This window comes from Mya arenaria, chromosome 17 (assembly GCF_026914265.1).
Source record: "Mya arenaria isolate MELC-2E11 chromosome 17, ASM2691426v1".
Taxonomy (NCBI): Eukaryota; Metazoa; Mollusca; class Bivalvia; order Myida; family Myidae; genus Mya; species Mya arenaria.
In genome coordinates this window covers 47,484,245-47,510,591 of record NC_069138.1, presented here as the reverse complement: position 1 = coordinate 47,510,591, position 26,347 = coordinate 47,484,245, and the positions used below count along the sequence as shown (strand labels likewise).

The following is a 26,347-nucleotide window of genomic DNA, read 5'->3' as shown; positions in this document are numbered from 1 at the left end:
AGTAAACACTAATTAACTGTAGTCTAAAAATACAATTAGATATGACAGTCCTATACAGTTGGACAAAAGAAGACCATATTTGTATAAAACTGCTACAAAGTTTTACAGCTCTCCTCTTTTATTAAGATTACCTAAACACTATTCGGAATAGTAGAGATGTTTGACCTCGATGCATGGGTGTAATTTATTTATTTAGCAGAATATAAACATTTTGGACCATTTTAAAGTCTACTCTTGTTAAGACCGCACGTACGCAAACGGTTTTTACAAGCTTTTACCCAGAATCCTCTTGCCATGATTTCTTCCCACATTGACGAGATTTGAAGTTGATTTTTCAAATTTAGAAATCTGGACACCGGCATAAATCGATTTTAAAATTTTCCTCTGCTACCGTGGAAGTATTGGAAATGCTGATCATAAAATGACTTGGACATACAACTCACACAACTCCCCTTGTCCAAAAGAGCTTTCACGTTGACACCATCAATAGTTACAGTGGCCTCATTAGACTCTCCAGCCAGCAAAGGCCCCCATGTTGTTCTCGTCAATGGTGCACAAATAACTTGAGGACATTTCTTTGCAATATGGCCTCGCAGGGTACACTGGTAACATTCTGGTATGAAGTATGACCGTCTAGGTTTTTATTCCTGTCTCCCTCTGTTGTAACTCCCTTTATACATTTTATAGCGTCTTCCTACCCTATATTACCGACGAAAGAGTGAAGTTGATGTTTAACCCGGAAGTTGTTTACCGTAAACTCCCTGAGGTCCTACACAGAGATGACGTATAGCTACGCTGATAAGGCAACTCAGTCTTTAGAATCAACACAAATATATTTAATGGCATTATATGCATTTAAACCGGAACTGTTGATGTACATAAGCGAATGAACTAACCCCATAGATAGGGAAGGGTGGGAGGGTGTGTATCCCAGCAAGGAGTTATACGGTCAACAAAATCTGGGTTAAAAAATCAACTTCCATCCGTCGTCGGTAAGTATCGTTTAACCATTCAATTTTGTCTCCCTTATAACTGCTTGACGAGATACACAGAGATTTTAGAGTATTTCATTTGTGAAATATTATAGTTTTGTATATAATAGTAACAATATTACACTATATAGCTTTCATCATGATTACGCAATCTTTAAGACACAATGGAAATGATAACCACAATGCACTATTATTATAGGCAATAATATACATTTGTAATTAGACCGTGTACGTTTTTCTCACTGTTCCCCATTGCGAGTATTGTGACTGTCAGCGATTATGGCTTAAAAGGTCCGTTCACTTGAAATTATTCGATCTATTCAAAAACGAGTGGTATTCTACTTTAAATACGTCAAGAAAATGTTGAAGCTATAGACTGTTTAAAGAGAATTTTGAATTCGAAGAATATTTAGTTAAAACACCTGCTAGGTTTTGAAATATTTAGTTAAATTCAGAACAAGAAATAATAGACTACCAATTGAAGTAGGAAGCTGGAACAATATAGAACTGAATGATAGAAAATGCGAACTTTGTGATAAAAATAGTATTGGTGGTGAATTTCATTATTTATTAGAATGTAGCTATTGAGCCGAATATAGAATAAGATTTATTGACAGACAATTATACCGATATCCTAATGTTTTAAAATTTAAGGATATTATGAATATCAATCCCAATGATGATATAAAATTCATAAAATTATGTAAATTCCTCAAGTGTATTGTTAACAAATTTAGTATAAAAATGTAACACTATGTTCTCCTCCACATATATTTATATATGTTTGATATTAAAGTTTGAATAACATAAACCATATTCACATTTAGAAAATCTGTATTATTATGTTCAATATATATTTTGTAATGCCTCATTATGTTGTATTGTATATGTACCCATGCTCTTTTTGTCATGTACTTATGACATGAGTGATGTTAAAATAAACTTGGAAACTTGGATGATTTCAAACCAATTATTGTATAATTTATCACGATAGAAATTTAAAAAAACACACACACATATTTCATGAGAGCTGATTGTATATTTTTTGCATCGATAACAACATTTATTAAATTAAGCTTGAATTATTTTAGACCATAAGGGCTAGGGCCGTGTTTTTCACACTGTGGCACAGTTCGGGTTTGCGCGATTTTCAGCGATGATTTCCAGATAATTTTAGTATTATTTAACAAGATAGAAATTTAAAAAAAAAACAACAACAAAGATATATTTTGTGCAAACTGGAGGTCGCCTTTCGTTATTTATTAGTTAATTTACTAATGATAGAGAATAAAATCTGGTTCGTTCGAAAGAGTGGAATGCTCTTCCCAGAGACATAAAACACATCAAAAGTGAACTTACTATTAGTAAGAAACTGAAAACCTATCTGTTTAGACTGTTTAATAATTGAAGAGTCTAACCGATTGTATGCGTAAATGACTGTACATAGACAAGTATAAAATAGCGCACGAACTGTGTGAAGCACAATCGAATATTGAACAATACTTTTTGCGCTGTACAAATGTATAGTATTGTATTCATGAATACCTGTGTCCTTTGCGACTGTATAGCACGAATAACAATGATTGATTTAAGGCAATATTAGCATAATTTATCACTTTAAAAATAAAACCATTTTGTTTCATTTTGACAAGAATACCATAAATTATTAAATTAATAAAGAATTAAAAATATAGGCCCTATAGGACAGTGTTTTTCATAGATACCTGTTTCTCTGTGCGATAATACGCGATTTTCAACGATGATTGTACGACAATATTAGCATTTTTAAGATAGAAATTACAATTACTTGTTTTGAAAGCTGGCCTTTTCTTTACAACAATACCAAAAACTATTAAATTGATGAAGAATAAAAAAGTAACCTTTATGTAGCCATCAAAACAAGATTGTTCAGTCTGGTACTCTTCCGATAGGTCTCAGTGATCATTTGCCTGTATTTTGTACGCGTAAAACACAGAAAGGGACGTATAATATGCATAAGAATGTTGTTATAAGATCTTTGAAACATTACAATGTAGATTATTTTATTCACAAACTTAAACTTTGCGATTGGTCAAACATGTTTATTGCAAAAACTGTAGAAGATTCATGGCTGTCTTTTAAAGAAACATTTCTGTCAGTTTTGAACACTGTTGCTCCTGTTAAGGAAGTCAGACTAAAACAAAGAAGTGAACCATGGTTAGATTCTAACATTCTGGAACTCATCAGTCAAAGAGATGCTTTTTATTTCAAATTCAAAAAATACAAACAGAGGGAGATGTTAGATAAATGTCGTTTTTACAGAAACCTTGTTCAGGAAGAAGTAATTAAGGCCAAATCAGAATATATGTCGAACAAGCTGGAAGAAAATAAAAATGATCTAAAAAAGCTGTGGTCAGATTTAAAAAATCTTGGATATAGTAGTAAAAGTAAATCTTCTCCAAATATTGTTTTGAACATTGATGATGAAAATTGTTTTGAACCATGTAAGATTGCAAATCACTTTAATACTTTTTTACTACTGTAGCCTCAACTTTAGTAAAAAAAACAACTACCTTTGCCCTTCAATTTGTTTAACTATGAGTCTGACTGTTTTAAACGATTTTATAAAGATAGAAATCCTGACTCTGTTAAATTTAAAATTCACACTGTTAGTGAAGAATACATTTACAAGGAACTATGTAAACTAAATTGTTCAAAAAGCACAGGGTTAGATAACATTCATGCAATATTTTTAAAAGATGCTGCACCATTTTTAAAGATACCAGTAACATTTCTGATAAACAGCTCTATCACAAGTAACATTGTACCATCTGAACTCAAAAATGCTAAAGTTAAACCATTGTTTAATGAAAACAACAGATCTGATGTTTCAAACTATCGACCTGTAAGCACTGTGTATAGTTTCAAAAATCTTAGAAAGAGTTGTATACAACCAACTAGAATCTTTTCTTGTTAAACATGGATTATTATACGAACTTCAGAGTGGTTTTAGATGTAACTATTCAATTGACTCCTGCCTAATTCATTTGACCGACCATATAAAAGAACAAAATTCCACAGGAATGGAAGTATACTGGACAATGATCTCAGTGCTGCATCTATTGTTAACAATATTGTCAGTAAAGTTAATTCTAGGCTAAAATTTTTATATAGACAAAATCGTTTTTTTAGATATGAATCTAAGAAGATTGTTATGTAACTCCTTAATACAATGTCATTTTGACTATGCATCGACATCTTGGTACAGTGGTATATCTAAACAATTCAAGAACAGATTACAGGTCACTCAGAACAAAGTTGTCAGATTTATTTATGGCTATGATTGTAGAACTTCCCTGAAAGTCTCGGATTTCAGTGATATTGGATGGCTTAATATAGAAAATAGGATAAAGCAACTACGACTAAACCATGTACATAAAATCTTTAATAGCAAATGCCCATCATACTTACATGAACATTTTACTTTAGTCTCATCCACACATTCTTACAACAGTAGACATAGTGCTGGAAATTTTAAAGTGCCACAGGCTGACAGTTTTATATTAAATACTTTCTTTTATCAAGCAATCCAGGACTGGAACAGTCTTCCAATAAAGTTAAAAGAATTGAAAAATAAGAATACTTTTAAAAAAGAAGTGAAATCACATCTCATTGTTGGTATGAAATGTGCAGAAATGGAAGATTTCCTATTTTATTACTTGTTATTTATTTAATCTTGCATATCAGTCCAAAGATTTTTGTCATATTATGCTATAGTGTCATATGGTTTTAACTGTCGGTTGCATTATAACTGTAAAAGTTCGATATCAAACATTTAATCATTCTTTAACTGGTCAAGAGTACATGCATGCTATTTTGTATAGGAAAACCTAATTTAAACAGCTTACAACTGAGATCTTGGCAAATAATTATATTTGTCATAAGGACCTCATTGGTAATAAGTTGAATAACTTTAATGGGTTATCCTGTGTTATATATTTGTCACATTGAATTAAATCTTTATTAACGCACGTATGTATCCAAAGCATTCTAATGATGTTGTGCTTTAGTATAGATATCATCACTAATACTTTGTTAATCAGTCTGTGTTATAACTTTATGAGATATTTGGTTTGTTACTATGACATATATATGCACGAATAAATCTATCTATCTATCTATCTATCTATCTAACCTGCGCCTCTGTTCAATATTACGCAATTTTTAATGGTGATAAATTTTTGAAAGCTGATTCAGAAATGTTGATTGTTTTTTCTGTACAAAGATACCACAATTTTTTAAATGGGTAAAGAATTAAAAAACTCTAGCGCCGTGTTTTTCTTACCTTTGCCTTTGTATCTAGGCGGATGAGACCGGGACCGGGAAATAGTATCGCCCGCGTTAAAGGTCCGGATTTTACACATTCCGGGTACTCATCATTGGCGGGAAACTAAGACCAGCTGAGAAATCCAAGTGAAAGTTTTTGTATTTAAAGCAGTTTGAAGAGTTAACATGTGTGGAAGGAAGGCCTGGTAAGTATTTATGACAACACCATTTAACCTGGCTTCCTTACCTAATGTATTCGTTAAGTCTTAGATATATGAAATTTAAAATTTACCCGGCTTCAGTATTGCAGTTTCAGTATTCAGTGTGTATACCACGTGATAAATGGCGTCATTTATGCTATGTCGGAAGGCCACATTTTGCTTAAAATGAAGACTTAAATCAAAGAAAACCTTTCTTTTGCTACACAATTTTAACTAAAACAAAGGGCAGTTTGATAAGGTGATTAGTTTCATCATACACTTTCACAAACTATATCCAAAATAATGTTTTGGACAGAGCTCCGTCAGACGGCTGTATATCTTGAAAAGGTTTATGAAAGTGATTTAAGAAACTAAACTCTCAATTAAACGCCCGTAAAAGACCAAAGACAGGGCTCCTTATGCACCAGTCAATTGCAACCACGCCCCCCCCCCCACCCAGGTCAGGGGAATAGCAGGGACTTTTAACTTTCGGTCCAGTCAGACCTGGGTAAAATCCCAGCACCCCAGGGACCGTAGGTAAGGCCCATTCCCTGCTTTTTTTGGTGCCCGGAAGGTAATAACACAGCCCATTTCCCCGGGCTATCCCCGGACCTGGGGGCTTTGGAAACAATTGATTTACAAAAGGCGTAGTTTTGACGTACTCGACTTTAAATTTATTTACTTTCGCTTTCGATTAATTGTTTCTGGTAGAAACGTCTTCCGGTATTAGTAAAACATTTGCGCAGAATATTATAATGCGGAAGTGTTTGAAAAAAATGGAAATTCACTTACATTGAAGCTTTTTTTTGCCATATTGTTGCGATTTGCGGGTGGAAATGAATAGGTTTTGAGTGTCAGTAGTGACATCGAAATTGATGATGATGCAGATGTGTGAACTTGAAGATGTTGATCATACATGCCATATTTTTGAAAGGCTCCACAGGGGGTTTTGTTCAGAATTCCAGGGAATTTGGGTCACATACCAGGGGATTTTCATCATCACCACATAGCACTTTAGCGCTTGCCAATTCACGTCATTTACCCCTTTTTTCAACACTTAATTTATATATTTATGAGACACTGTCATTGTCATATTGCATAATGAAAAGACTCACTTACATAACAAAATATTCATAGAAAAATTTATTTCAGCATACATGTGAACTCTACCTGCGGTAGGTGAAATATAATACCGCCTTTGAGACCCTTTTAATGCCATACCGCTTTCCTGTTGAAATCTACCATTATTGAAAGCGCTTCTAAAATATCTCAAATTGGCCTTTAAATTTCGTTTAAAAACCTAAAAATTCTATCTACCATGTTAAAGTACCATATTAATCTGTCACTTTAAATAACATGGTACAATAAACAACTTGTCAAATCACTTCACACTTCGGCCGAGATCATTGCCTAGTTACCAGTATGGTACAAAAGACCACCAGGTTTTTTTTTTTTAGCTCTACTGGCCAAAGGCCAGAAGAGCTTATGCGATGGTAATGTGTACGTAGTATGATTGTGCGTCCGTGCGTTTGTGCGTCTGTAAACAATTGCTTGTGAACACAGCCAGATCGGCCCATGCATGCCTAGATTATGGGCCTTGAAAGCATAAAAAAATCAGTTTGTGTGTAAACAATTGCTTGTGAACATGATACAGTCTTCAGTTTTAATTGTATCTCGATGAAACTTGTACAGTATTTAGATATCCTTTAGAACTCAGTTCCTTTTGAAAACCAGCCAGATCTGCCCATGCATGCCTGGATTATGGATCTTGAGAAAGTATATAAAAAGTGCTATTTTTAACAAAGTCTTTTTTAGGCCTTTTTTTTTATCTTTCGTTTTACGGACCCGCCGACAGAAAAAATGCCATTTTTGCCATAATTTCCGATTTTTTTATTTCCTCCGCTCCCGATTTTTTTCGAAAAAAATAAATAAACTGTCGTATCCAATGCGTCAAAAAAAATCACTAATCGAAAATGAATTGGTTCCCGTTCCCGAAGTTAAATTTTCAATGGTTATTTAAATGACGCGGGAAACCAAGCGTGCCGTATTTTAAACCAATCAAAATTAAGCACATTATTCAGCCCGGTACGTTTGTCAAAATGTCTGCGCCCGTGTGGGTGCAACTTGAGGTTCATTGTTACACCTTTATGTCTTACTGTCTTGGATGTCATGATCCAGTTAGTTGTCTTCATTATCATGTATTAACATGTCTTAGTAATGTTATATATCGTAAATGAATTCAAGATGTAGATAAATTTGAATATTGAAAGTAATTGGTTGTTAAATTGTTTTTGCATTTAATTTTTAAATACAAAGAAAATTATAAGAAGATCTATTAGCCAGAAGTCGGGCTTCGAACCCTTAACCCTTGGGAGACGCCTTGCTTCGTGCTTGGCCATTTTTGCCAGTCAACCAGTCACGTGCTTAATTGTCCAGTCTTGTTGAAGTTTGATACGGTGAGCCCCAAGGTCCCCTAACACTGGGGTGTCCTTGTTAACCAACCACTCCCAAAGCCAATTAGTAGTGAAAAGTATAAATGTTAGATGATGATGCCAAGCAGAGTATTCTACCTTTATCAATGAAATGTATTTATATACAATGTACAATAAGAATTTATAATTTTAAAATTTATAGTTTATCCACTAAGGACAGAAAAAATACTCTGCTTGGCTGATGACTTTGGATGAGTAATGGGGGGAAATCTTAGTACATTTTTAAATAAAAAAAATGTAAAAATAGAATGTAAGATTTGACCTTTAAGTAAAACTAAGATTTCCCCAACCCAATGCGGATACTGTGTTACATGATTAACCGCCTACCTTAGTACTGTATTACAAGCACCATATCACGTACATAGGTAGTTAATGGGTTAAAGGCACATACTACTTCAACTCTCTACCACACAAGAAAAAAGCTGTTATTTATGTATAAACCATGTTTATTCTAAGAAGCATGAAACAATACAAATGTGTTTGATTGACTTAAGTTGCTAAAGAATTAACTAATGCATGCAAAACTTCATAAGTTCATACATTATTAAGAACATTTATGTTTTCCGACAGGAAAAAAAAATTGGAATTTGTTTTTTTAATTTTTTTTTTTTTTCCTCCTCCTACGACCATGTGGCATCCTGGCGGTTCGTAAAACAAAGAATAAAAAAGAAAGGCCTTAGCCAAGTCTACATGAGCGAGGTCTGTTTTTAGCCAAGTTTACATGTAAAGTCACAATTGCTTGTGAAGGTTTGTTCAAACGTACATGCTCTGGATTAAAAATGACCACAAGAATTTTGCCAGTAGAGCATAGGCCCTTTTGGGCCTCTTGTTTTCTAAAAAAGGGGACGGGGCCTGGGGCCTTTGAGAAGGGGAAAATTATGGGCAGTTTAGTACAAAAAGGGGGAAAATGTGCATGTTAATTTTATTTTTTTTATTTTACTATCATACCTCTTATAATATTTGATTGTTAGATTACAAGTCCATCTCTCTCTTTTTTTCCTCGATCCACTAAATTAGCCTCAGCACTACTTTTAGTTTTTAGCTCTACTGGCCAAAGGCCAGACGAGCTTATGCGATGGTAATGTGTACGCAGTGCTCCAGCCAGGATTTGAAAAGGGCAGGGTGCTAGGTTAAAAAGGGCACTTTCAATGAACCTTGATCAGGCACTTGCAAGGGCCAATGTTGAATTCTTATTGTGTATTTGTTGTAATTACTTTCAATCCTAATAGTTGGTTATGAATACCTTACCTGTTTTCTTTAATTTAGTGTCAAAAATATTTATATTTATTATTTTCATACTTATTTCTGAAAATTGACTCTGTCAAACAAAAGGGCACAGCAGGGTGTAGTAAAGGGCAGCAGGGTGCTTGAAAAGGGCAGCGGGGTGCCCCACCCTGCTATTTAGGCCTAGCTGAAGCACTGTGTACGTAGTATGTGCATCCGTGCGTTCGTGCGTCTGTAAACAATTGCTTGTGAACACGATAACAGTCTTCAGTTTTGATTGTATCTCGATGAAACTTGTACAGTATCTAGATATCCATTAGAGCTCGGTTCCTTTCGAAAACCAGCCAGATCGGCCCATGCATGCCTAGATTATGGCCCTTGATAGTATAAAAAATGCTCTTGTGTATACAATTGGTTGTGAACACGATACAGTCTTCAGTTTTGATTGTATCTCGATGAAACTTGTACAGTATCTAGATATCCATTAGAGCTCGGTTCCTTTAGAAAAAAAGCCAGATCCGCCAATGCATGCATGCCTCGATTATGGGCCTTGATAGTATAAAAAAATGCTATTGTGTAAACAATTGCTTGTGAACACGATACAGTCTTCAGTTTTGATTGTATCTCGATGAAACTTGTACAGTATCTAGATATCCATTAGAGCTCGGTTCCTTTCGAAAACCAGCCAGATCGGCCCATGCATGCCTAGATTATGGCCCTTGATAGTATAAAAAATGCTATTGTGTAAACACTAGCTTGTGAACACGATACAGTCTTCAGTTTTGATTGTATCTCGATGAAACTTGTACAGTATTTAGATATCCATAAGAGCTCAGTTCCTTTCGAAAACCAGCCAGATCTGCCCATGCATGCCTAGATTATGGGTCTTGGAAGTATAAAATAAATGCTATTTTTAGCAAAGTCTACATGAGCGAAGTCTATTTTTAGCCAAGTTTACACGTAAAGTCACAATTGCTCGTAAATGTTTGTTCAAATTATGCCCCTGGGGTCATAACTGGCCACGCCCAGGGTTCACAGGTTTGGTATACTTTAAATTGGGAAATGTTAAACACCTTTTTGTCTGAAACAGCTATGCAGATCCTTGCTATTTTGAACAAGGCTTTATTTAGTGGTCTACTACCATGGTTGTTCAAATAATGCCCCTTGGGTCAAAACTGGCACTGCCCCGGGGGTCACAAGTTTTCTTAGAGACTTATTTAAGTAATACTTTCAAAATCTTCTTGTTTCAAACCACAAGGCCCCTTGGGCAAAAGCTGGCCCCACCTTTTTTGACTTACTTTTTATTAAAGCTACAGCAATGAAATTTTGACCATGTTTTGCAAACGAGCATCAATGTTGTCCTCAGATGTCCTTGACTTTGACCTTTTGACCAACTTTTTTATTTTTAAAGCTACAGAAATGAAATTTTGACTATGAGTACAGTTTTGAAAGCAAATATTTTTTACCCTCAGATTACCATTGCACATATTAAAATAGTTCATGCAACTAATCTGCTTACAACACTTTCTGTCCTCAGATGTTGAACATGCAGCGTTTTTTTTAGCTAACCCAAACACAAAAAGTGAACTATATATTTGTTGCCTATTACTCATACGTACATGCTCTGGATTGAAAATGACCACAAGAGCCATGCCAGTAGAGCATAGGCCTCTTGGGCTTCTTGTTTATACCAACTGTGGCCGTCATCTCAGGAATTTTTCAGTTACGTGTTACCTGTGGAATCATGGGTTAACATTTGGCTGATTTGTTAAAATGCTCAAATCTGTGCACATCTTACATCTTAAATGGCCCCTGATTAACTCAGGAACTGACAGGTTTAAGTTTTAGTGCACATTGTGTTAGGCAATTTGGGTATTTTACTTATAACTCTAATACTCTAAATTCAATTTACTTAATACTTCACACAGTTGTTCATGGCCATCATACAATGAGGTTTCATAAATCCATATTAACCTAAATACAAATTTATGGCCCCCGATTGACTTAACTTAAGTTTTAGGCCACTTTGTGTCTGGTTAAATGTTAATGACAAATTGGGATTTTCACTAATTACTTCTATACCCTTCATTCGAATGTTTATGGCAATCACACAATTAGGTTACATAACTCCATATTAGCCCTTAATACATCTTTTTTTTAACCGAAGTGAAACCTGTTAGATGCACTCTCACAGATTGAAAGTTGAGACAACTTTTTAATTTTCTGTTCTGGAGCGAGCCAATTTTTGCGAAAAATCCATGAAAACCAGTTATATTAGTCTGCAGACAAAAGATTAGAGCGCAGATTTTTATATTTAAGTTAAAAAATTGATGTTTTATGCATTTTTCTTAAACCGTAAGTAACGGTTTAAGCCTTAAAACATGAATATTCGAATCTGCGATCCGATCTTTTGTCAGCAGTCTTATATCATCGGTTTGCAGATATTTATGCAAAAATTGGCTCGCTCAAAGACAAAAAATAAAAAATATTGTAAAAATGATAAATCTGTGAGAGTGCAGCTTTAAGAAAGATGTACGCCTTTGTTGTGGCAGACCGGCATGGGGGTTGCATCAAACTCGCTTATGGTATAGAATAATTTCAGTTGGGTTTGACAAATGATGCCAAATTTGGTATATATGAAGAACTTTCATTGGATTGTGTTTGGGACCCCTAGTGTCAAGGTCACTGTTACTAAAAATTCAAAAGTTGTTGGAACTGAATAACTGTAGTCAGGGTTGACATATTCCAATCCAACTTGGTATATATACGAAAAGTTAGAGTTGACATTGTGACCAAACTTGGTATTTAAGACAAGTTTATGGAGACCTTTCATGGGATTATGTTTGATGCCCCCAAGAGTCAAGGTCGCTGTTACTGAAAATAGTAAAACAGTTGGTACTGATTAAATAACTTAGTTAGGGTTGACATATTGCAACCAAACTTAATATAGGAAGAGAAAATGGAGGCCTTTCATGAATTTTTGTGTTTGGGTTCAAGGTCAATGTAACTGTTTCTAAAAATATATAACCATGTGGTAACTTTAGATAGGGTAGACATATTGTCACAAAACTTGGTTTAAGAAGTGTTTATGCAGGTCTTCCATGGGTTGCATTTGGGACCCTTAAGGTCAAGGTCACTGTAAATAAAAAAAGTTCAAACTGAATCTCACAACCGAGGCTCAAGTTCTATTGTCAATCATTGAAAACCTGGATTCGTTGTATTTCAGCGTTTTGTGTTTACTTCTTAATTTTGCTTTTTTATTGCTTTTGATTGGCACATATTTCATCATTATTGTATTATTCATTTTTAAGACAATGCCACTTACAGTTTAGCGCGCTATCCTACATTTCATTTTTTGCATGTGCACTGATGAAAGTGCATTGGTTATGGACATGACATTATTGTTCAGCTTTGACATTTGCTGGTTGGTGCGCTTCAGTCTCCAGATCATGTGTATATTGGGTTTCCCACGGATACTACTGATTTTTAAGGTTAAATTTAGGACTGCTATTCACACACATACAACTATCATAATAAAATACCTTGCTTGTTTGGTGTTTAAACCTTTTTAGATGCTTGATAAATGCAGGAGTATAAAAAACAATGATGGCAAACTGAATAACTATCTATTGTATGGCGATTGTGGTTATGCTGGGTCTGGTGACAGACTAAAAAGGCATAAACATTATTTAAGAAGAAAAGGGAATATTTTAGGAAATATTATACACTTAATTGGAAACACTGTTAGTGTATTACAATTTCAATTTTTTTACTGACCGAATTTGACCGCATATGAATGAACAATTTTGGGACCGATTTTTTAGCCACTTTCTTTAACCAAGATTGGTCTGGTCAAAATCAGTTCAGATCGGCAAATTGTTGGTTTTTAAAAGCCCTGCTTCTATCATAATGAAACAAGATACAATTTGACTTCCCAAAAAATGTTACAAAAGTCCCTTTAAATTTGTATTCTTTTCTGTTTTTTAAACAGTGCCCTTGCGCCAGATTGTATCAGGAAGGCGTGCAGGTTCAGAGACAAGCAGGGGAAACAACACCAGCCTGCCTGGAGAGATGCACCAAATGGGAAGGGTTTTCACCCCTCGTATAACATTGCTCCTGGTGCTTACACGTAGGTGTTTACAGGGTTGAAAATTGGACTCACAAAAACTTTTTTCAAAGATCACAAAGTTATTAACGTTTAATTTTCTCATCTTTTAAATAAAAGAAGAGAAAAAGTTTGATTGTCGCTACAAAAATTGCCTATTAACAAAAATATTTTGAGTTACCCTTGCACGGCAGGAATGCTGATGTAATGGTTCCGGATGGGAACATGTAAATATTATTAATATGTAAACCCCAGCTAGTATGCAGATCACGTATCTGTTGGGATTTTTCAACAGTCAGTCTGGGGGTTAAATGTAGGAATGGTATTCATACATGTATTACAGATAGATCTTGTGAGTGTTTTTTGTTTGTCATTTTGAGGGTAAAGGATTGAAAATGGTACATTGTGGGAAAGGTGTCTTACCTATGAGGTCGTTAGTTTTATCTTTGCTAGGGCAACATTATCTTGGCCTCTCAAAATGTAACCCATGGAACAGAAGTGAGAGTGGTTTATATAGCAGTCTTCCCGAAAATGTAAAAATTCTTTGGAAGTTTTTACCTGTCCGAAAAAATATTAGCCTGTCCGAACAAATATGTCATAGTATACATAAAGTGTAAAAAAAATGAATGTAAACTGTTTTTAATGCTTTCCTGATTTAGTTCACAAAAAAATAACAACACTAAACACTACATTGACATGTCGTTAAGTAAAAATAAACACACTTGGTCTCGCAAAAAAATATTTAAACACGGCCGCCATTAAGGTGCTTTCTGGTTTTTCGGTCATCCGTTCCACCAACCGCCGCCATTTTGACTGCAGACGATGTAAATCGAGTGCCGACGATTTTGATTGTACTTTATTGCAAACCAAGAACCTATCAGAACTGTTGTGATAAATTGCCTTTACTATTGAATCGTATTTACTCGTTTATCCCCGGGAATCAACATCATGAAAGCATATCGCAAATCCGAAATGGCCGACTTTTGGCGATGTTATGTGACGTCAATATCAGTATGGGATCGACTAACTACCGCAAAGGCAAATAATCAGCGGATGCTTTTATAGACATTTTGCTTTCAAATACCTTTTCGCTATTTAGTCGTCTCAAAATATGTCGGGTCATCTGGACCGTCATTTTCGGAAGACCTGCCAGACCCGTACAAAATTTGCCGGACATGTCCGTCAGACCGGCACATTTCAGAAAGACTGCTATAGTAATATAAGCTGATATGTGTTATAAAAACAGTGTTTTGTTTCTGAAACATTTAGGACTGAAGTTCGGCCAGATTCCCAATGCTGAAACATTTGGTTTTTTTGCAATGTGAAAAAAAATCATCCCAAGTTCTTCCAGTATGTGTTTTATTTTCAGTCCAAAATTTGGCCCCATTCCCCTCCTGAAAAAGTATATATTTCCCCCCTAACCAGGTGAAAAATCCCTTATTAATCCCCCGCTATGGAGTGGGGAGGGGATTATAGGAATGCACTTTGTCCGTCCGTTTGTCTGTCTGTTCATAACATTTCGTGTCCAGGCTATAACTTACTTATGCATTGATGGATTCAATATTACTTGGTACAAATGTTGTCCTCATTCAGACGATGTGAATAAAAACACTGTCTAGCTTTGCCCTTTTGACTAAGAATTCCCTTTTTGCCAGGAAATTAACAAGAATGCTTTAAAACTATACAGAAATATTTATCTTTTCTGTCTGGCAAAATGGGATTTCCCGATTTTAGTCAAAAGGACACAGGTCCTTCGCGAATCCCATAATGCAATCGCAACTGCAATGTATATAAAAAAAAAATTGGCCCAGGGTGTAGCCCAGTTGCTTTTCCATGTTTGGGATTATGTATGTATTGTTTAAAAACAACAACTATATGCTGGTTTCAATAACAAATATAAGATGTATTCAATTGATGATATATTTTTTAAAAACATAAAAGAAAGTGCTGGTTTTTGCCAGAAAAGTGTTAGCACTATTGAAAATTAAACCATTTTGAGTAACTAATCTGATGAATATCTGACAGTTGGTATTTGATGTTTGTAAACATGCAATCAAAACCTGTTGGCTCGACATCCCAGGGACTGGCCAAAATACATCAAGCCTCGCGAAGGGGGAATGCTTAAAAGATTTAATCAATGGGTCCTTTTCATCCTGTTCGAGCCAACGAGGATATCAAGCCAACCGGTATTGACTGTTGACTGACTTACATTGACAAATGTATCTTGCAGTCCGGTGTTGTTGTCGTCCAAGCATTTTCCTGATGGGGAATGTGAAAGTCCTAGAGTGATTCAGCCAATGATGTGGGGCCTAATTCCTTCCTGGCATAAGGTTGGTATTAAGTCAAAATTAAACTTGAATGAAGGTGTCAGACACCAATTACGCAAAAATCATCTTATAAGTTACGTTATTCTTATAGTATTTTTAAGGAGCATAAGTATTTTTATTGCATTTAACCCAATTACTTGCTTAAAAATTGATCTAACAATAAAACAAATACTTGATCATGATTATCATTAAGAAACTTACATCAATAGTCTTGGACCTCTTCCAAAAAAGAATATTAAATAAAGTATACCAAAAAAAAGAGCTAGATTGATCCTGTTTAAGAGACTTGTTGGCAAGATGTAGAAATAAGTTGGTCATTTTATCAAGCCATTTGGATATGGTATAAAAAATAGCGCAAAATTGTCTCAAATGGTTAGATCTGGCAAACAGCAACAGCTATCTATGGGAAACTTAAGGACTTGGACCCTATTTCTTCAGTTTATCTTTATTATCGTAAAGATCATTTTCTATTTAAGGCCAAAACTCTTATGAATGTGAATACAACACAAATTGTTTAGGAACTAAGATATTGCGTCTAGCTTAGTACTGTTATAAGGGAAATGTGAAGCATCAGGACCAGGATCCTATTTCTTGAGTTTATCTTTATTTTCGTAAAGATAATTTCCTACTTAAGGCCAAAACACTTACGAATGTGAATACAACACAAATTGTTTAGAGACCAAGATATTGCGTCTAGCTTAGTACTGTTATAAGGGATTAAAAGTTTTGTGAAACTGGGGCCAGACTTGGATATGCCATTTCATAAGGCATAAATACCTGTCTGGAGGGATTCTGGGTACATTTTCAATTCATACTCTTGTAAGATGGCTATTTTTGGAAGGCAACCGATTGTGATTGTTAGAACTCAGGAAAAGAATCCAGTAATATGTACTTGAAGTATATAAGTACCCCTAACTTGCCTGAGAGGGATCAGAGTCCAGTCACCCCAGTGTATGTACTTGGAAGTTTATATGTACTCTTGATAGCATGTGAGCAAAAAAGGCCTCTTGGGTAAATTTTGACCAAATTTGATCATCAAATGTCATTGGGAATGTTAAAATTGACTTTGAGATCATTATCTTTTACTTCTTGGCTTTGGTATATAGTGGAGTAACAGCTTTTCTAACAGTCTGAGGACTCCTGAGAGTACACCATTTTTCAACAAATACCATTCGGAACTCCTCGGCCATTTTCCATCAACAACAACCTCTGATATATGCTGGTACATCAGTAGAAGTAGTTCGTAAAAAAATTACATAATAGTATTAAATAATTGTAGTGTTTTAACATGTGTTTTGTGTATCTCAGATTAAATTGATTGCCAGTGAAGTGTTTTATTGCATAAATAATTAAGATTCCCAAGAGTAAACTCATTATGTTTAACTGCTGGATTGAAATTACTATGCTTTCTACTTGCAGTGTAGTTAAATGTCAAGATTTCTGACATTGTAAACCATCGGTATACTTCGAGGTTGTTTTCGATGAAAAATGGCCGAGGAGTTCCGAATTCAACAAATACCATAAAGCAAATGTCTTCTCATTTTATAGTTCATATTTCCAGGGCCAGGCATCAGACAAGGTGTACGAGACTAACAACTGTCGTTCGGAGGGGATGCTTGAAAAGGCAACATACAAGGTGCCTTTACAGAAGGGCCGCAGATGTGTCGTCCTTGCTGAAGGGTGTGTTTTCTTTTGAGAGATATGTTTGAACTGGTAGCACTTCATTATTTTACGTCAAAAAGATTACTGGTCATAATATTTTAATAGATTTTTTTGTTTATTACTGACTGTTGCTAGGAGATATCAGTAAGAGAGTTGTATCAGCTACATGTATTTAAAATCTGCAGAATTGAAGGCTGCAGGGGATTAATGGTAATTAATTTTTTTTCTATATGAATGAAATTTGTTGTTGATGAAGTTTTTTTAAATGAATTTAAAAACGTTTTATATAATTGGTATTGCACTTGCAGTTTCTATGAGTGGAAGAGAGAAAAATCATCGAAACAACCCTACTACATATACTTCCCTCAGACCAGCGATGTCAAGATCAAAGGTGAACCCACAGAGGTCAAGTGTGAACCAAAGGTCAAGCAAGAGGTCAGTGGTGAACCAAAGGTCAAACAAGAGGTCAGTGGTGAACCACAGGTCAAGCAAGAGGTCAGTGGTGAACCACAGGTCAAGCAAGATGTCCAAGCAGAACAAGATGTCGAGCAGAAAGTGGAAGAAAAACCAAAAGAGGTGCAACAGGAAGCACAAAACGTGAAAGAGGAGACAACAGAGGGGGATAAAGCTGAAAAAGGTGATGATGCAGGTACATAACGTGCTACAATGCTGTAAAGTGGCAATTCCTAGAAAATAAAGAGGTTTCTAACACTATGTTGGCCTAGTCTCAAGATTTGGGTTTTTGAGACAAAAAACTGTCCCAATTTTGATAAATATTTTTATATATGTGTATTAATCTATCAAGAATCAAAACTGAAAAATAAAAACTTAAATAATAATATTTTGAAACCATATCAGTAAAGTAGCATGATAGACTTATGTAACATAAAATTAAAAGCAAATTATGACCTCATGAACATGTTGAGTAAGGGGATATTTTCTGCATTTCTTTTGCTGTATTTAAATACCAGTATGTTCCTGGTGACAAAACATTTTTTTTCCCAAATGTTTACAACAAATCCACAATTACATTTTCTAACAAAAGTAAGGAGTTCTGTTTGAAAAGCTCTTATAAAAACTGATAAAATATAACATACATGAATATTCCTAATTCTAGTGATAGGTAATTTTTTTCCCAATATTTAGTGATAAAAACCAACATACAGTTTACTGTTTGCATGTTGTGAAATCATGACATTTGTTGTTGTTTTCCCTAAACATATATATATATATATATATATATTATTGGTAAGATGTGTGTCTTTTTGTCAAGCAAAATTTAGAAATTCATAGATATGCTTTTGTATTTTTTATTTAAATAGTAACAGCTTTCAGGTTGGTCTAAATATATTATAATAAAAGTGTCCCAATATATGGATGGACAGATGTATGTGTGGCAAATTAAAAGTTGCTGTTTAGTTGAAGCCTGTTCAGAAATCTAATACACATAAAAAATGTAATTAATATGTTTGGTTAAGTGTGCAAAACTCTATTCTGTCCAAGGAATAAGCAAACCACATGTAGGCAGTTCTTTCATCTGAGTGTCTGTACTATTTTCTTTCAGGTCCTCGACTGTTGACCATGGCTGGTGTGTTTGATGTTTGGAAGCCAAACTCAGTAAGTTGTAATCTGTACAGTTTTACTTTAAACTGAAGTTTGAAGATCAGTGGCCATATTCATAAAGCTACTAAGTGGAAAATTTGACCTGAATGAAAAGTTTAAATTTTTTAACGATGAATATTTTAAAAGATTCTAGTTTTAATAAAATTTCATTTTCATCCATTTATTCTGTTCAGCCTTTTCAGTGAGCCAGTGCACTCGTACACTGTGTATAATGCCCTCAATGTTTGTTACAGCACAGTGAGCCAGTGTACTCGTACAGTAGCAAGTGTACTCGTACAGTGTGTATAATGCCCCCAATATATGTTACAGCACACTGAGCCAGTGTACAGTGTGTGTAATGCCCCCAGTGTTTGTTAACAGCACAGTGAGCCAGTGTACTATACAGTGTGTGTAATGCCCTCAATGTTTGTTACAGCACAGTGAGCCAGTGTACTCATACAGTGTGTATAATGCCCTCAATGTTTGTTACAGCACAGTGAGCCAGTGTACAGTGTGTGTAATGCCCCCAATGTTTGTTACAGCACAGTGAGCCAGTGTACTCGTACAGTGTGTATAATGCCCCCAATGTTTGTTACAGCACCGTGAGCCAGTGTACTCGTACAGTGTGTATAATGCCCCCAATGTTTGTTACAGCACAGTGAGCCAGTGTACTCGTACAGTGTGTATAATGCCCCCAATGTTTGTTACAGCACAGTGAGCCAGTGTACTCGTACAGTGTGTATAATGCCCCCAATGTTTGTTACAGCACAGTGAGCCAGTGTACTCGTACAGTGTGTATAATGCCCCCAATGTTTGTTACAGCACAGTGAGCCAGTGTACTCGTACAGTGTGTATAATGCCCCCAATGTTTGTTACAGCTCAGTGAGCCAGTGTACTCGTACAGTGTGTATAATGCCCCCAATGTTTGTTACAGCACAGTGAGCCAGTGTACTCGTACAGTAGCCAGTGTACTGGTACAGTGTGTATAATGCTCCCAATATATGTTACAGCACACTGAGCCAGTTTACAGTGTGTATAATGCCCCCAATATATGTTACAGCACACTGAGCCAGTGTACAGTGTGTGTAATGCCCCCAATATATGTTACAACACACTGAGCCAGTGTACAGTGTGTGTAATGCCCCCAGTGTTTGTTACAGCACAGTGAGCCAGTGTGCTCGTACAGTGTGTGTAATGCCCCCAATGTTTGTTACAGCACAGTGAGCCAGTGTACTCGTACAGTGTGTGTAATGCCCGCAATGTTTGTTACAGCACCGTGAGCCAGTGTACTCCTACAGTGTGTGTAATGCCCCCAATGTTTGTTACAGCACAGTGAGCCAGTGTACTCGTACAGTGTGTATGATGCCCTCAATGTTTGTTACAGCACAGTGAGCCAGTGTACTCGTACAGTGTGTGTAATGCCCCCAATGTTTGTTACAGCACACTGAGCCAGTGTACAATGTGTGTAATGCCCCCAGTGTTTGTTACAGCTCAGTGAGCCAGTGAACTCGTACAGTGTGTGTAATGCCCCCAATGTTTGTTACAGTACAGTGAGCCAGTGTACTTGTACAGTGTGTGTAATGCCCCCAGTGTTTGTTACAGCACAGTGAACCAATGTACTCATACATTGTGTATCTCATACCAGTGTGTGTAATGCCCCCAATGTTTGTTACAGCACACTGAGCCAGTGTACAATGTGTGTAATGCCCCCAGTGTTTGTTACAGCTCAGTGAGCCAGTGTGCTCGTACAGTGTGTGTAATGCCCTCAATGTTTGTTACAGCACAGTGAGCCAGTGTACTCGTACAGTGTGTGTAATGCCCCCAATGTTTGCTACAGCACAGTGAACCAGTGTGCTCGTACAGAGTGTGTAATGCCCTCAATGTTTGTTACAGCACAGTGAGCCAGTGTGCTCGTACATTGTGTGTAATGCCCTCAATGTTTGTTACAACACAGTGAGCCAGTGTACTCGTACAGTGTGTGTAATGCCCCCAATGTTTGCTACAGCTCAGTGAGCCAGTGTAATCGTACAGTGTGTGTAATGCCCTCAATGTTTGTTACAGCACAGTGAGCCAGTGTACTCCTACAGTGTGTGTAATGCCCCCAATGTTTGTTACAGCACAGTGAGACAGTGTACAGTGTGTGTAATGCCTCCAATGTTTATTACAGCACAGTGAACCAGTTACTCATACAGTGTGTATAATGCCCTCAATGTTTGTTACAGCACCGTGAACCAGTGTACTCGTACAGTGTGTGTAATGCCCCCAATGTTTGTTACAGCGCAGTGAACCAGTGTACTCGTACAGTGTGTGTAATGCCCCCAATGTTTGTTACAGCACACTGAGCCAGTGTACAGTGTGTGTAATGCCCCCCAATGTTTGTTACAGCGCAGTGAGCCAGTGTACTCGTACAGTGTGTGTAATGCCCCCAATGTTTGTTACAGCACAGTGAGCCAGTGTACTCATACAGTGTGTATAATGCCCTCAATGTTTGTTACAGCACAGTGAGCCAGTGTACAGTGTGTGTAATGCCCCCAATGTTTGTTACAGCACAGTGAGCCAGTGTACTCGTACAGTGTGTATAATGCCCCCAATGTTTGTTACAGCACCGTGAGCCAGTGTACTCGTACAGTGTGTATAATGCCCCCAATGTTTGTTACAGCACAGTGAGCCAGTGTACTCGTACAGTGTGTATAATGCCCCCAATGTTTGTTACAGCACAGTGAGCCAGTGTACTCGTACAGTGTGTATAATGCCCCCAATGTTTGTTACAGCACAGTGAGCCAGTGTACTCGTACAGTGTGTATAATGCCCCCAATGTTTGTTACAGCACAGTGAGCCAGTGTACTCGTACAGTGTGTATAATGCCCCCAATGTTTGTTACAGCTCAGTGAGCCAGTGTACTCGTACAGTGTGTATAATGCCCCCAATGTTTGTTACAGCACAGTGAGCCAGTGTACTCGTACAGTAGCCAGTGTACTGGTACAGTGTGTATAATGCTCCCAATATATGTTACAGCACACTGAGCCAGTGTACAGTGTGTATAATGCCCCCAATATATGTTACAGCACACTGAGCCAGTGTACAGTGTGTGTAATGCCCCCAATATATGTTACAACACACTGAGCCAGTGTACAGTGTGTGTAATGCCCCCAGTGTTTGTTACAGCACAGTGAGCCAGTGTGCTCGTACAGTGTGTGTAATGCCCCCAATGTTTGTTACAGCACAGTGAGCCAGTGTACTCGTACAGTGTGTGTAATGCCCGCAATGTTTGTTACAGCACCGTGAGCCAGTGTACTCCTACAGTGTGTGTAATGCCCCCAATGTTTGTTACAGCACAGTGAGCCAGTGTACTCGTACAGTGTGTATGATGCCCCCAGTGTTTGTTACAGCACAGTGAGCCAGTGTACTCGTACAGTGTGTGTAATGCCCCCAATGTTTGTTACAGCACACTGAGCCAGTGTACAATGTGTGTAATGCCCCCAGTGTTTGTTACAGCTCAGTGAGCCAGTGTACTCGTACAGTGTGTGTAATGCCCCCAATGTTTGTTACAGTACAGTGAGCCAGTGTACTTGTACAGTGTGTGTAATGCCCCCAGTGTTTGTTACAGCACAGTGAACCAATGTACTCATACATTGTGTATCTCATACCAGTGTGTGTAATGCCCCCAATGTTTGTTACAGCACACTGAGCCAGTGTACAATGTGTGTAATGCCCCCAGTGTTTGTTACAGCTCAGTGAGCCAGTGTGCTCGTACAGTGTGTGTAATGCCCTCAATGTTTGTTACAGCACAGTGAGCCAGTGTACTCGTACAGTGTGTGTAATGCCCCCAATGTTTGCTACAGCACAGTGAACCAGTGTGCTCGTACAGTGTGTGTAATGCCCTCAATGTTTGTTACAGCACAGTGAGCCAGTGTGCTCGTACATTGTGTGTAATGCCCTCAATGTTTGTTACAACACAGTGAGCCAGTGTACTCGTACAGTGTGTGTAATGCCCCCAATGTTTGCTACAGCTCAGTGAGCCAGTGTACTCGTACAGTGTGTGTAATGCCCTCAATGTTTGTTACAGCACAGTGAGCCAGTGTACTCCTACAGTGTGTGTAATGCCCGCAATGTTTGTTACAGCACAGTGAGCCAGTGTACTCCTACAGTGTGTGTAATGCCCCCAATGTTTGTTACAGCACAGTGAGACAGTGTACAGTGTGTGTAATGCCTCCAATGTTTATTACAGCACAGTGAACCAGTTACTCATACAGTGTGTATAATGCCCTCAATGTTTGTTACAGCACCGTGAACCAGTGTACTCGTACAGTGTGTGTAATGCCCCCAATGTTTGTTACAGCGCAGTGAACCAGTGTACTCGTACAGTGTGTGTAATGCCCCCAATGTTTGGTACAGCACACTGAGCCAGTGTACAGTGTGTGTAATGCCCCCCAATGTTTGTTACAGCGCAGTGAGCCGGTGTACTCGTACAGTGTGTGTAATGCCCCCAATGTTTGTTACAGCACAGTGAACCAGTGTACTCGTACAGTGTGTGTAATGCCCCCAATGTTTGTTACAGCACACTGAGCCAGTGTGCTGGTACAGTGTGTGTAATGCCCCCAATGTTTGTTACAGCACCGTGAGCCAGTGTACTCATACAGTGTGTGTAATGCCCCCAATGTTTGTTACAGCACAGTGAACCATTGTACTCGTACGGTGTGTATAATGCCCCCCAATGTTTGTTACAGCACACTGAGCCAGTGTACTCGTACAGTGTGTGTAATGCCCCCAATGTTTGTTACAGCACAGTTAACCAGTGTACTCGTACAGTGTGTGTAATGCCCCCAATGTTTGTTACAGCACACTGAGCCAGTGTACTCGTACAGTGTGTGTAATGCCCCCAATGTTTGTTACAGCACAGTGAACCAGTGTACTCGTACGGTGTGTATAATGCCCCCCAATGTTTGTTACAGCACAGTGAACCAGTGTACTCATACAGTGTGATCACAGTGCCAAGTTCTCCGGCCATGTCTGAGATACATCACAGAATGCCAGTATGTAATGTTTTTATATTAACTTTAACACTATTTGGGTGGGATAATCGTTTCATTAAGAATATTTCAAGTTTGGACCCATTTCAACACAGTACTACTGTTGAAACTCCTTTAGAGTTACAAAACCTTTTCTGGGATTATTGATGTCTCCAGTTGTTCAGTATTGTCTATACACATATAGGGTTAATCATCCTTTGTTTCATTGACTTCACAAACCTTTACTGACTATATTTCCAATGAACACAGTTGAATGTAAATTTTACAGTTAAATTGTTTGGGTTTTGGGGGGTGGGGGTTACAAAATACTGAAAATGTATATCTTCTGATGTTACTCTGTTAACCCTTTAGCACATAGACAAGTGGCCAGATTACACCTCCCAGTCAATAGCCATCTTACTGATAAGCAGTCCTTATCTGCATAGGTACTTTTCTGGATATTTGAAAATGAGAAAATGAATACAGCAGTATGACCTTAAAATCAATGTTACTCCAAATAATTGTGTCCAAATCTTTTTTATGTGAATTCATTTTTTATAGATAATTAAATTATCTAATAAATGGTGTCAATGATGAAATATTAAATTATTTTATTTCAGCTGTGAATGTATTTTCAAGATGGATTTGTAACATTTCTTTGAAATGTCATAATTGCATTAAATCAAAGGGTAATAAAATGCTGGGATCGATCTAATTTTTATTACCCCTATCATAAAAAGACCCATCTGGATTAAAAAGCCGACAATTTATGTTCTTATGTATTAATACACAGAAATATGTCAGGAATATCCGGTGTCATCCTGCTGAGAGATCCAGTCCAAGGTGTCTGTTTAACTTTATTACCCTCTCATAAAATTGTTTACAAAAAAAGAAAGCCGATAAATGATTTTCCGGTATGAATAAAAAGATCTAGATCAAACAAAACGCTTGCACATGACCTATTTTACAGCCAAAACTATGATGGACATTATATAAGCTTCACAGAAAATTTACCCATCATTTTCTCATTAACTAATTGTTTCTTTTGTTTGTAAACAAAATATTACCTTTAAGTAAATATAATCTCAATTGATTTTAATGGTAAACTGAACTGACGTAAAATATTTAATGATTTACGCATCAATGAATTTGGGGGAAATTCCATACAGTACTTAGCTCGTGGTCTTATTACGTCACAATGGGATATCACACCTGCGATTGGGAGTATAAACACCTTCTCAATTTAGCAGACGATATTTTCAAGGGAAAATCAATACATAAAAGGTTAAACTTTAATTTTATAAACATCCGGGATATTGTTTACAAAAAGAAAGATGCAAAATTGAAATATTGAAATGACCCTATTGAAATATGCGGGCCATGCGTTTACATCCAGTAATGGATACGGTCGGCCAAATGCGTATACATCTGGTAATGAGCTATGTCGGCCTATCTCGTATACATGCGCTAAAGGGTTAAATGCATTGGTGTTTTACTCATCCTGATGGTCGTAGGTTCAAGCTGAATCATATCTTACTCATCCTAGTCGGGGCTTTTTCTATAGTACCCACAGGTCCGACTATTGGACCCATTCCAAAAGCAAAATATAAAAGACATTTTTCCCAATCTATAGAAAAAAAATCCAAAAATTATGAAAATCTGTACTGGTTCATTAACAACATCCTAATAAAATTATGAGATGTAACGTTTGGGTAATTGAATTCAGAAATCATTAATTTTCATCACAATGGGAGATCAGTATACAATATTACTTGTCATGATTTTTTGATAGATATTTAAATGTACCAAGGATTGATATTTCAGTCATATTGGGTCTTTTGTAGGGTATTGAATCTAATAATAAATAATTTGCTCATTCGCAGGAGACTAGACAGCTTGTTCTTTTAACTGTAAATTTTCCCAATTTTGGCATTTACGCAATGCAAATTTTCCCAAAATGTGTATGGTCTTTTTCCCTAAATGGGCAGAAAAAGCCCAAGCCTGTCCTACTCATCCTAGGTGTAGTGGGTTCAAGCCCCAGCCTGTGATACCTGTAGCTTCAAGCCCCAGCCTGCTTTCTCATCCTAGTGGTCGTGGGCTCAAGCTCAAGCCTGTCATACTCCTAGGTTCAAGCCCCAGCCTTGCTTACTCGTCCTAGTGGGTATGGGTATGGGTTCAAGGCTCAGCCTGTCATACTCGTAGGCTATAACCACAGCCTATTGTTCTCATCATAGTTGTCATGGGTTTAAGCCCCAGCCTATTATACTCATTCTAGTTGCTGTGTGTTCCAGCCCCTATCCATCTTACTCGTCCCATTGGTTGTTGGTTAAAACCCCAGCCTACTGTACTATCTTAGTTATTGTGGGTTCAAGCCAAGCCTCTTACTCATTCTAGTGGTTTTCAGTTCAAGCCCCAGCCAGTCTTACTCA

General features: G+C 37.0%; 1 protein-coding gene across 3 annotated transcripts in view; it reads left to right on the top strand.

Annotated features, from left to right (window-relative positions):
- Nucleotides 1-5,385: 5,385 nt before the first annotated feature.
- LOC128222697 (abasic site processing protein HMCES-like) overlaps nucleotides 5,386-26,347 on the top strand; it is a 30,703-nt gene continuing 9,741 nt past the window's right edge. Inside the window, exons 1-7 of one of the 3 annotated variants that reach the window (XM_052931789.1) lie at nucleotides 5,386-5,503; nucleotides 13,205-13,342; nucleotides 15,549-15,648; nucleotides 17,207-17,325; nucleotides 17,616-17,944; nucleotides 18,872-18,924; nucleotides 23,862-23,942. In XM_052931789.1, coding sequence (XP_052787749.1) covers nucleotides 5,484-5,503; nucleotides 13,205-13,342; nucleotides 15,549-15,648; nucleotides 17,207-17,325; nucleotides 17,616-17,944; nucleotides 18,872-18,924; nucleotides 23,862-23,942 — 840 coding nt within the window. In that variant the 5' untranslated portion in view covers nucleotides 5,386-5,483. Of the gene's footprint in view, nucleotides 5,504-5,665; nucleotides 5,757-13,204; nucleotides 13,343-15,548; nucleotides 15,649-17,206; nucleotides 17,326-17,615; nucleotides 17,957-18,871; nucleotides 18,925-23,861; nucleotides 23,943-26,347 lie in introns of those variants that run through there. The other 2 variants (XM_052931788.1, XM_052931790.1) reach the window with 2 other exon arrangements.